This window comes from Eublepharis macularius, chromosome 5 (assembly GCF_028583425.1).
Source record: "Eublepharis macularius isolate TG4126 chromosome 5, MPM_Emac_v1.0, whole genome shotgun sequence".
In the NCBI taxonomy this organism is placed as follows: domain Eukaryota; kingdom Metazoa; phylum Chordata; class Lepidosauria; order Squamata; family Eublepharidae; genus Eublepharis; species Eublepharis macularius.
Window position 1 is genome coordinate 25,971,438 of NC_072794.1, and position 12,805 is coordinate 25,984,242.

Below are 12,805 nucleotides of genomic sequence, written 5' to 3' on the forward strand. Positions count from 1 at the left end.
CAACAAATTCCTGGCACTAGGTTATCATAATGCCTAGAAGTTTCATTGTGGCTCCTGTATTTAAAGCAGTGATATTATTGTACCACATCTCAACAGTTGTCAGAGGGCGTACAGTCTGCTTGGGTTTGGCAGTGCCCCTCCACAACTGTCTTTTTTAAAAATAAGCATTCAGCCTGATGATGAGATTGGAAGACTTTGAAACCTTGCCCACAGCTATGTGTTGTTTTGCTTGGTCCTGATAAAGATGGTATATTAAAGGGCTTTTAGTTTTGGATTATCGTTGCAACTATGCAGAATTAGTGAAGAGCAGAATAGCCTACGTGAACACAACTGACCCTGTATTGTTGAAGGCTTTCACGGCCGGAGAACGATGGTTGTTGTGGGTTTTCCGGGCTGTATTGCTGTGGTCTTGGCATTGTAGTTCCTGACGTTTCGCCAGCAGCTGTGGCTGGCATCTTCAGAGGTGTAGCACCAAAAGACAGAGATCTCTCAGTGTCACACAAGACAGAGATCTCTCAGACTGTGACACTGAGAGATCTCTGTCTTTTGGTGCTACACCTCTGAAGATGCCAGCCACAGCTGCTGGCGAAATGTCAGGAACTACAATGCCAAGACCACGGCAATACAGCCCGGAAAACCCACAACAACCAACAACTGACCCTCTTGAGGTATCACTCTAGTATATTTTTTCCATCCCTCCTGCATGGAGCTCAGAGCAGCATACCTTTTTCTTCCTTCTCCGTTTTATTCACAAAACAATCCTCCCTTTTATCCTCACAACAATCCTATGACTGGCCCAAGGTCACCCAGTGAGCTTCCATGGCAGCGTGGGGATTTGGACCTGGTACTCCCACATTTTAGTCTTATGTTCTAACCACTACTCACACTGGCTTTTGTGGGAGATTGCTGATGAACAGTAGCGAACAGCTGGTCCTGAGTGAGTCATGCAAGCGTGCTATCAAATCACCCAGTGGTTGCTGCCAGGCCTGGCTCCAGTGAGTCCTCCCTCAAAGGCCAAAACAGCCCTGGGAAAAGCCTAGCTTCTCCCCCTGCCTTTTTCTGACAGAAAAAAAAGTTTGAAGGCTGGCAATGCTGTTGAGGTTATCTAGCAGTCTCTACAATGCCACTAAAATGGCACTTGTTTCTTAGTCAGTTTGGTGTAGTGGTTAAGAGCACGGGACTCTAATCTGGAGAGCCGGGTTTGATTCCCCACTCCTCCACAAAGCCAGCTGGGTGACCTTGGGCGAGTCACAGTTCTCTTGAGCTCTCTTAGCCCCACCCACCTCACAGGGTGATTGTTGTGGGGTAATAATAATAACACTTTGTAAACCGCTCTGAGTGGGCATTAAGTTGTCCTGAAGGGCGGTATATAAATCGAATGTTATTATTATTATTATTATATTAAAGCTACAGGTGCTTCTATTGTTTTGGCTTTTTAAAAAGATTTTAGATTTTTCTGTGGGTTTTTTTTTTCAGATTGTAGAAGGATCAATCTTGTCTGTTCATGAATCCAGTCTCTGAATTTAAGTATCCACAGATTTGGCAACGTTGAGAATTAAATATATTAATGATAGTGCTGGGTGCAAAATTCAGTTAGTGCTGGGTTTCATGCTGCATGAAAGACTACAGGAACAGAGAAACAAATGAATAGCCCCATTCCCTTTGAGAATATAATAGCCAAGCAGTTAATCAGATATCTCCCCAGCAGTAATTGGAACACACTGGTCCCTTGTAAGGCAGAGAGTGGTAGAAAAATGTGGTAGTCTTTATATAAACTAAGCCGGAGATCAATTTTAGACGATGAAGTAGGAAAAAGAGTCAATAGAAGTCAACGTTGGTAATATTACCCAGTAGCTGGATGATGAGCAGTCTATCCCCCTGCCATAAACAAAGTCTGATTAGACGATCATCTACCTTCCTTTGAAAAATCTGTCTGACAGTGTTTTCCAAAATAGACAAAGATTGTAGATCTTAGTACAGACACTCCAAAAGCATCAACGTAGTACCTTTTATCCCCTTTGAAAATATATTTTTATCATAAGAAAAACATCATAAGTAGTGAGCAATTCCTGCGTTCCCCATAATATCAGTTTGCATGGCTGTAAGAAGGTTTCTTAATTACTTGCTGTATATTGTTTGTGGAGAAAATACATCCTTTGGGGGCTACTTGCAGAGCTTTGCTAAACACTTTTGTTTCTAGGCCTTTAATGATGTGATGGATCTGTGTTGATTGAACGTGGTGATAACGAAAGGGGTGGTTGATTTTAGGGGACCGCTCTCATGCAAGAACTGTGTCGTGACAGAAAGCTAATGGGGAAAAACTGTTTTTATGTTTTTTTTCAGGTAACAGAAAAGAAAGGGAAGGAAGGAAAAGCTGGCTTTGGAGGCCCAGTTGTCAGCTCACTGTACCAAGAAGAGACCATCAGGTGAATCTCAGTGATATTTTTATGGCTTCATTTTCATTCGGCATTTGTTTTGAACATCATGCAAACATTGCAGCTAGATAAAAAAATGACGGGAAAGAACTTTCTAGGTCTGTAATTGTTTAAATCAATAGCTGTCTGTATTGCTGCCAGGTACTGCTCTTTCCTTAGTGTGGGATGTTTGGGGAAGGTGTGTGTGCGTTTTCTCTGTTTTACTTACTGATCTGTTTTTCTGACCTTTATTAAAAGCATTTTTTTGCAGTTATTTTTCTGGAAAATACTGATTTGGTACTGTAATGAGTTTTAAAATAGCTCTTCATTTTCATTTATGAACTGTATTCAACAGCAATTTTTTTAAAATTCTGAATATTCAATACCTAAGTCTCAGTTTCTTGACAGAAGTGCTGTTTGAAGATTATGGATAAAGATGCTGCTATTAAATGTTGCTGGTCAAGGAGAATAAAGGCAGCATGTTTTAAAAATTACAACGTAAAAGTAAGGTTACTAATTGAGGTCAGCTTTTGAAATAAAAGATAAAAGGAGATTAAATTGGAAAAGCTATGATGATGCAGAATGGAAGTTACAGTTAAATGAGGAAAACCAGGAAATGGAAAATTTAGAGTTCTTACAGAAATGTTGATATTAAAAAACACAAATGGATTGTTCTCCTGTTAGGTAACATGTATTTTGAGATAATGAAGGCAAAATGTAAATAACTGATCAACCAATTTGAGGTTGCAATCCTAAGTGTAGTTACTAATGTTAAGTTCCATTTAGCTTTATGGGACTACTTTTAAGTAAACATGTTTAGAATGGCAGTGTATTAATTTTTAATTGATTTATCAATGTGCTTTTAACTAATGTGTTGATTAATCAATTTAAAATACCTTCACAACCTCAGTGGCCTTTTTGAACTTGTAATTTTAAAGTAAAAATTACTGATTTTTTTTCAGTCTCTGAATAGTATGCCAAAGTAATCTGGGAAAAAAGTGGTGTTCATCTTTGGGCTTCTGTGCAGTCCCACATGGCCAGCTGGAGAGGTTAAAAGTTTGATTTCAAGAGCTTTCAAGAGCACTCCCTCCTGAACATTATCCTAACACAACAGACTTTCTAGAAAAATGGTCCCCCTTTTTTAGTATATTGCAGCTAATAACATCAACCACCTTTAACCTCTTATCAATCATTTATAAGTTTGTAAGGTATTATAGAAAACAATTATCTTATTAATATTATAGTGCATAGCAAGACTACAGAAAGTAGACATCAAAAATAGCAATATTGTAAATAGTTGAAAGTTGTTTTGTGTTTTGTTTAAAAACTTGAAAATTTAGAATTTGTAAAATGTATCATATATGTATCTTGTAACTTATCAATAAAATTCTTTGAAAAAAAGAGTACTTCCTCCCCATCGCGTGCCGCTATTTATGCGCCCAAACGGCTTGTGGCCTAGGAGGGGGAGCGCTCCTCCCTCAGTCCTCTCTTCGCTGTCTTGGAGAAAGGACATGTTTCGTCATTTTCTGGAGGTTTTTTTGTCAGGCTCTGTCATCGAGCTTGTGAGTGAAACTTTTTGGCCTCACAACTCTTTAAGAAATGTATGAAGTGTGGTATGAAAATGGCACAATCTGACGAACATGATTCATGCTTCATTTGCTTGGGAGAAGGCCACATCATGGCATCTTGTAAAGTGTCCCAGCGATTCGCACTTAAGGCATGTAATGAGAGGGCAGCAAGACTCAAAGCAGCCCTCTGTGAGAAGGCTCTTGGAGCTCCTGACACACAGCCTCAAAAGTGATCAGCTGAAGCGGACAGAAGGGCTCATGCTCCATCTGCCCCAGTTCTATTGGTTCAGCCATAGGATCCAGCATCCCCTTCACAGCTGAGCTCCTCATCAGTTCCACCAACCAGATCAGAACTGCTGCCTAAGCAGGCAAACAAAAAAACCAAGCACTCTCACAAAGACTCACCAAGTCAGAGATAACTTCTACAGAGTTGCGCATCTGACAGAGCTTTAGATGCTGACTGCATTTCTCCTCCTCATACACAATCTCCGTCGACGAGGGTTGTAGATTTGGCTTCATCCTCCAATGAGGACATGATTAAAATTCCCCAGAACTCGCTGCCTTAGCATCAGGCACGCAAGAGGATGAAGGGAATACTTCCCAAGGTCATGGTTCCAAACAGTCAGTTCCTATAATATGGGGCTCTCAACAACCTCAGTGGTTTCCATACCCTCAAGCCCCACCCACAATGTTCTACCCACAATGGAGACAGTGGAACCAACAAGTTTTTATGCAACCTATGCCATCTAAGGCTACGAACAACTAATGAGAATGGCAAAGTTCCTAGGACTGGATATTGCAATTTTGGAACCGAAACCTTCTGGTCCAATCCTGAAAATTCTATACAATGTTGAATCAGGCCCTTTAGCCTTCCTGGTTCTACAAGGTTTGCTAGATAATGCCTTCAACATGTGACTGAAGCCTGCATCCACAGCCCCTTTTGTCATGTAAGATGTATAAGGTCAAGGAGAATGGATGTGAATTTCTATTCATGCACTCACCAGCAAATTCATTAGTGACAGAGGCTTTACTATCTATGCAACAAGCTGGCAACCACTCCACGCTGCTTGATAAGGAAGGGTGGAAGTTAGATGCCGTAGGCATTAAAATATACACATCAGACGCCTTGGCTTTTAAGGTAGCCAACTATAATGCCATAATGAGAAGATACCAAATGTTTCTGTGAGATCATGAGTCAACACATTGATTCCCTTTTGGAAGAAAACAAGACCTTGGTTAAAGTGATCCAAGCAGAGTTTTCCAAATTGACTAAACAGCAGCTAAATGCAGCCAGACATGCTGTAGACTGTGCAAGTAGATCCATAGCCTCAGAAATAGTATTTAGGTGACACTCATGGCTCTGATCAGCAGCATTGCTGCATGAATTGAGGGCTACGTTAAAAGATTTGCCCTTTGAAGGAAAGGAATTGTTCAGTAACAAAATTGATGAATCGCTAGACAGGATGAGGAAAAATAAATCAATGGCAAAATCGGTGGGTCTAATACTTCAACCAACTACATTCTATAAACCAAAGTATTTCCCAAAATATGTGCACCAGCAGCAGTTTTCAAGATCCTACAGATGTCAACCCGCCCCTCAACAGCAGTCATACAGGCCCTCGTTTGCTCTGCAACCGCAACCCCAGGATTCCCAGGGCAAAAGGAGGAACAAACATTCATCTCAGTCCGCCAACCATCTGTCCCATAAAGGAAATTCCTTCCAGTGATTAGAGTACAAACTCTCCTTCCTAAACAGGCTGGCCCCGTACTTTCCAGCATGGCAGGGCATCACACAAGACTCCTGGGTCTTGGCTGTTGTAGAAAAGTGATGCTACCTAGAGTTCAGGTTGCTCCCATTGGAGCCAAATATAGTTATCTGTTATTCGTTGTCCTCCACTGTGTTAGGTGGTGGTGGAGAGTGCCTTCAAGTAATAGCTGACTTATGGCAACCCCTGGCGGGGTTTTCAAGGCAAGAGACTTACATTGCCTTGCCATTGCCTGCCTCTGCAACCCTGTTCTTCATTGGAGGTCTCCCATCCTACTACTAATCAAGGCAGACCCTGCTTAGCTTCTGAGGTCTGACAAGATCAGGCTCACCTGGGCTATCCAGGTCAGGGCCAGCTGTGTTAGAGGAGGAAGTAATTCATCTGTTAACAAAGGGGGCTATTCAAGAAGTTCCCCACTCCAAGTGTTTCAAAGGCTTTTACTCATACTTTACTATAGTTAAGCAGGATTGAGGAAGGAGACCAATTTTAGACCTAAGAGGTTTAAACAAATTTTTGAAGGTCTCAAAGTTTAAAATGTTATCCCTTTCTGAAGTTATTTCACTGTTGCAAAAAAAGGCATGGTTTGTTGAATTAGATTTCAAAGATGTGTACTTTTCATATTATTGCTATAAATGACAGCTGCAAAAAACACCTCTGCTTTTGTTGTGGTGATAGACATTTTCAACATACAGTGTTACCCTTTGATCTTTCAGCTGCACCCAGGGTATTCACAAAATTCACGTTCCTTTCCATGAAGAGATGTACCTTATTCCCTTGTTTAGATGATTGGTTGCTCACTGTTCTCTCAAGAGAGATGTTAATGACTTGTTACATCAACCCTGTCAGAAATGGACCTGTTAATAAATTGGGAAAAATCCAAATTAACCCCAGCAAACTTACCTTTATTGGGGCTGTCTAAGATGCTACACAGGGCAGAGCCTTTCTCCCTGAAGACAAAGCCTGTTCCGTACAAACAATGATTAAATGATTACACGATTCTGTGTTTGTAGATTACCATCAGCGCATTCCATCCAGAAGCTGTTGGGTCTTATGGTGTCCACTATGGCAGTAGAGCCTTTTGCTAGATTCCATTTGAGACCCCTACAAAATTGGTTCCTATGACAGTAAGATTTCCCCTGAATCTTGTGGCCTGAATCATATTTTTGAGTATTTGCTTGATCTAAAGGTAGGGGGGCTGTCAGTTGCATCACTTGAGGTACGCATCTGACAAAGAGAATTATGATTCTCGAAAGCTTATGCTACAGTAACGTTGGTTAGTCTTAAAGGTGCTACTGGACTCTTTTCGATTAAGGTACACCTGGAAGCTATCTTAACTTTCCATGATAACATTGGAGATTCCACAGTATTTTCTGCTCAGCTCTCAAGAGAATTTCTGAAGGGCCTACTTAATTTGTTCCCCCCTACCATTCTGCCTTTACCTCAGTGGAGTTTGTCTCTAGTACTGGCAGCCCTGATGCATTAACCTTTCAAACCAGTGGCCACATCAGAGCTTTCTGTGGCGTCCTACAAGGCAGCAGGGCCCATCACATCAGCCAGGAGAGTGTAAGAATTGAGGGCTCTCCTTTGTGAACCAGCTTTCTTAAAATTCCATAATGACAAAGGAGTGCTCCTCCTGAGCCTTCTTTTCTTGCCCAAAATAGTCTTGTCATTTCATCTCTCACAGGACATTATCCTCCCCATATTCCTACCGAAGCCCAACTCACTCCAGGAACAGATACTTCACACCTTAGACTTGAGGAGGGCTGTTTTATTTTATTTAAGCAGGGTCAAGAACATACGTAAAAAGACAAGAATTTATTCACATGTTTCTCTGGCCCTAACAAAGGGAAGGCAGCACCTGCACAAACTTTATCTAGGTGGCTAATCTCCGCAATCAAGATTGTGGGAGTCAGATGTCTGTTATCTATAAGAGCGCACACTACTAGAACGCAAGCCTCTTCAGCATCCCTGAGGAGAAGGATTCCAATCCTTGACATCTGCAGAGCAGCAGCATGGTCATCACCTATTACCATCATGAGACATTACTCTATGTCGATTCCAGGAAAGCAATCTTAGATTAATTATTTCGCTGATCAGCCCACACCTTCCTCCTACAGTAGGTGAGCTTAGTATTCTTCCATCTGGAACTGCACAGAAGCCATGAAGATGAAAACAGGGTTTCACATACCTGTAACTGTTGTTCATTGAGTGGTCTTCTGTGCAGACACACATCCCTCCCTCCTTTCCCCACTGTGGGCTGATGATGATCACACCTGTCTCCTCCACAGAGGCAAAGGGAGGACTGAGGGAGGAGCGCTTCCCCCACTCCTAGGTCACATGCTGTTTGGGCAGGAAAATACCGGCGCGCGACAGGGAGGGAGCGCTCTGAAGCTTCAGAAAGCTCGAATAATCTTAAACTTTTAACCTCCGTGGCTGGCCTGTGTATGCACAGTCCCATGTGTGCCTGCACAAAAGACCACTCAATGAACAGCAGTTACAGTTAAGTGCAACCCTGTTATCGTGTCCAAAGATGCAACCTGTGCTGTGGTGTGTGAGAACACTGCAATAGTAACCAAAGTAGGAAAAATTCTTCTGCCTATATTTGTGCTTCTGAAGGAGAATGACAACCAGAATCCACCAAGGAAATATGATGAGCTTAGACTTCATCTTTTCTTGGCAGCAAAACTAACAATAGCACAATAATTGGGGGGAAAACTCAAGATGCTAACAGAACATCCATGTTGTTTGAAAATATGGGAAATTGTTGTTATGGAAAAACTTACTCATCAGTTTAAAGTTTTGAATGGCCCTGCATATATTTCAGATTTGTTATTTCCTTGGATGCCATTTATATGCTATGTAGAGTCTTGCAAATCGATGGATAAACCTCTTAAATTTAGATCAATATGCACTTATTGATTTAAATAAATGAAAGTGTGTGAGGAAAGATAACATTTGAAGAGGATAATATGAGTAGTGAAAGAAAGGGTGTGATCCATAATTCTTCTTAAAAGTTCAAAGAGTTTAATGTTGTCAGTGAAGCTGTTTTGGTATGTTTATGGTAATTTAATATATTACAACTGTTCATTATTTTTACAACTAATATTTATATACCTGGAGTAGTGTAATAAAATTTGAAAAATGGAGCAGGGAAATATAGCTGTAGAGAGGTGGAATAGAAGATATGAGGTAGGTTATGCTGAGAGTGAGCAGCAAGCCCAAGGCCACCCATTCATGGCAGAGTGGGGATTCAAGCCTGAGTTTCCCAGACCCTAGTCTGATACGTTTACTGCTATACTACACTGACTTTTGTGAAATAGCTGCTGGCAAATAGTAATGAATCACCAGCGGGCGGGTTGTGCAAGTCATGTGCTAGTGAGTTACCTGGTGGTTTTTACTAGGCCTGGCTCCAAGGAGTCCTCTGTCAAAGGCCAAAAGGTCCCTGCCTCCTCTCCATGTCTTTTACTGTCAGAAATCAAAGTTTGAAGGCTGGCAGTATTATTGTGGTTGCCTACATTAATTTCTTAAAGCTATAGACGCTGCTTCTATTATTTGGGGAGTTTTTAAGCCCCTCAACATGTGTGGGATTTATTTATTTTTTTGGATTTCAAATTTTTCTGCAAAGTTTATAGAAAGATGTATCTCTGGATTTAAGTATCCACAGATGGGTCCACGTTGATAATTAGTCATTTTGGTTCCTCTAGACTTAGGATCCTTAAGCTTGCATGTTCCATTCTCCATTCCCTTCTCTCCTGCCATGTGGTTCCACAATTTGGAATCCTGGCTTGGAAGAAAAAGAACAGGCCACCATTTATAATTCAGATGTGAGAACAAGTTATGGTTTGCTGTGAATGTGGAAATTTTTTCCAAGCTGTGCACAAAGGGAAGAAGGACCTTCCCCAGCTTATTCCTGTAACAAACCATGGTTTGTCTTATATGTGAACCTTATCTCTGTCATATAGGAATGCCTGGAGACTTGCTGTTGCCACATGTTCCATGATCCCCTCCCCTCTAACTGGAAGATGAAGTCCAGGCAGTAATTGGAGGGGTTAGCTACAAAACATGTTTACTTGAGTGGAAGTGGCAGATAATCTCTTCCTTCAGTTTTGGTCTGTATCAGTTTTTCTCTATATCAATTAATGACCCCTCTACAAACCCACCCATTTTTCCTAATGTGCTTTTAACAAAATGTGACAAACTGTATGTAACAACATACGCTTCAAGCTAGTTGTCAGTATCTAAAGATAAAACAGGCCAAAGTAGAGCTAAACAAATGTGGTAGGCAGCGACTCTTAGCACCTCTAGTTTGAACTGTTGTGTCCGCAGCAAACCAGAGAGTGCTGAAAAAGTGCCTAGCAGGTGTGTCACAACAGGTTGTAGATGAGACCCAAAGTAGCATCTGGAACTGGTTGCCCATCTCCTGGATACAATTCAAAGCGGTCTCTTAAGTTCCCAAATTCCCTAATGAATCTGGGAACTTAAGAGTGGTAAACTGCAGAACTGCAACCCAAACTCTGCTCACAAGTCACGACCTGAGTTCAATCCTGGCAGAAGGTGGGTTCAGGTAGCCAGCTCAAAGTTGACTCAGCCTTCCATCCTTCCGATGTTGGTAAAATGAGTACCCAGATTCCTGGGGGTAAAGTGTAGATGACTGGGGAAGGCAATGGCAAACCACCCCGTAAAAAATCTGCCAAGAAAATGTCTTAATGTGACATCCCCCCATGGGTCAGTAATGACTCAGTGCTTGCACCTTTACTTATCATGGGCATTGGGAGCATCAAGGTTATGTTCCTGATCAATGTCAGTTTATGGTATATGGAAAACAGATGTACAATCTCATAGCTTTTGTTCTTTGGAATTCTGCAGGGCTCCATCATGTCTCATGCTATTTAACTTCTATATGAATCCTATGGAAGGAGTTGTTCTGGGATTTTGAGTGAAACAGTGTCAGAAAGCTAATGATACCCAGTTCTGTGTACTTTATTTATATTCTGCCTTTCTCAGTGAGACTCGAGGCAGGATTACATAGTGAACTATGGCTGAAACAATGTAATAGGTTACAGCAACAGTCATTATGCGGTATTATAGTCAGCAGTCCCTATCCCTTTTCCAAAGTATCTCTCATGACGATTTTTATACGGTATAGCCCTCCTACTTGTATTTTAAAAAATCTTACTGAATAATTCAGTTTTAACTAGTTTGCCAAAAGCCTAGAGAGTAGGAACCTTCCTGACCTCATCCGGAAGGCCATTCCATTAAGGGGTGGCCACAACAGAGAAAACGTGTGTGCTGTCGGTTGCCAATTTTACCCATTTGCAGGGTGGAACCAGCAGGAAGCCCTGTTGAGATGAGCAAAGCTGATGTGGCAAGCATAGGGAGGAGTCGGTCCTGTAAATATGAGGCACCAAGGACATGAAGGGACATTGTATGTGTTAGGTGAGAAAATAGGTGCTCTGAACAAATGCCTGAAGGCAGTGCTGTGTTGGCTGAGGGCCAGTTGTACATCCGTCGAGATAAGACAGTGGTACTGTTGACAGTAACACGGCTAATCAGTTTGGGATGTGGTTCCATTCCCCCTAGGTTCACACCTGTCTCCTTTGGTGTATAGCACCTTTAGCCAATTTCACGTGTGCTACAACCCCTTTTCTTTTCCAGTAGATTTTTCTTTTAACCCTCTTCTTACACCCATTGGGTAGATTGCTACCACCAGGAATTATATTCCAAATTAAGTAATTTAAATTTCCCTTTTAATAATATGCCCAAGGGTCAGACTCCTTCATGGGACTATGTGGCCCTGAGCATAGGAATGGGATATATAGGAATGACAGGATACCCTGGGATAAAAAAAAACTTTTATTTTTACAAGAAGTGTATCGGTTTCACTCTAGTACTTAAGTAAGGTTGCCAAGTCCAGATTAGGACATTCCTGGAGATTTAAGGGGTTGAGCATAGAGAGGACAGGATTTGGGGGAGAGAGGGCTACAGCAGGGTATAATGCCTTGGAGTCCACCTTCCAAAGCAGCCGTTTCTCCGGGGGAACTGATCTCTATGTCCTAGAGATCAGTTGTAATTCCAGGAGATCTCCAGCCACCACCTGGAGGCTGACAACCTTATACTTAAGCTTGATGGTTTCAAAGTTAGTTCTCAGTTCTTAAAGTTTCCTCACATAGGCTTAGTCACACAGAGATGTACATAAACTTTCCCTTTCAGGTGCAGGCACAGTTTGCCTGCTTCAGATATATCAATCACTCTCTCAAATGTACGTACACTTTCTTTCGCAGGCGCACACACAGTTTGCCTGCTTCAAACAGAATGAAAGTTCTCTCAGAGACTCACACAGTTCAGGCTTCCACACAGATGGCCTGACTGAACTAGAATGTGAATCCTTTCAGGCTTCCACACAGGTTGCCTACTTTGCCCAGACTCAATATTTCAGAAATGCATAGACACTCTCAGGCTGCACACAGCTTGCCTGCTTTGCTCAGACTGACTCTTTTCTCTCCACTCAGTAACTAAAACTGCTGTTCACGCTGCCCACACTCTCAGTCATCAACCAGTCATCTCTCACTCATCCCTGTCTTTCACCCCCTACTTTTCATCTGTACCCCATCAAGCGTTTAAAGACACACACACACTTAAAATCATTACAAGGTGGTTCACCTCCTGTGATCTGTCCATGAGAATTGTGATTTTACTGCTGTTTTCCATGTTTTGAACAAATGCTGATTTGCTATGATGTCTCTGAAGTCTGTATAGAAGCTTCAGTTGATACTGAATGCGGCATTAAGGTGACTGGTGTAAATTGTAGGGAATACATCTTACCACTTACAAAAGAACTACACTGGCTGTCTCCTAATTGAATTCAAAGTCCTAGTTAATTTGGCTTGGGACCAGGGTGTCTTCTGGACTGCCTTGCTCTCCAAAGGGCCTGTCTGAGTGCCTACGCATTAAGACTCTCATTTGACACATTGTTTCATATGACTCCACTTTACCTTGGGGTATGATCTCGTTGCTGTGGTTTACTAACAAAGCTTTTCAAAAACTGCCATTGTACTTT

General features: G+C 41.7%; 1 protein-coding gene across 1 annotated transcript in view; it reads left to right on the forward strand.

The window, feature by feature from the left end:
- Positions 1 to 12,805, forward strand: part of ACBD6 (acyl-CoA binding domain containing 6) — a 172,390-nt gene that overhangs the window by 48,420 nt on the left and 111,165 nt on the right. The window contains exon 4 of the mRNA XM_054981553.1: positions 2,344 to 2,426. Within this exon, the coding sequence (XP_054837528.1) occupies positions 2,344 to 2,426 (83 nt within the window). The remainder of the gene's footprint in view (positions 1 to 2,343; positions 2,427 to 12,805) is intronic.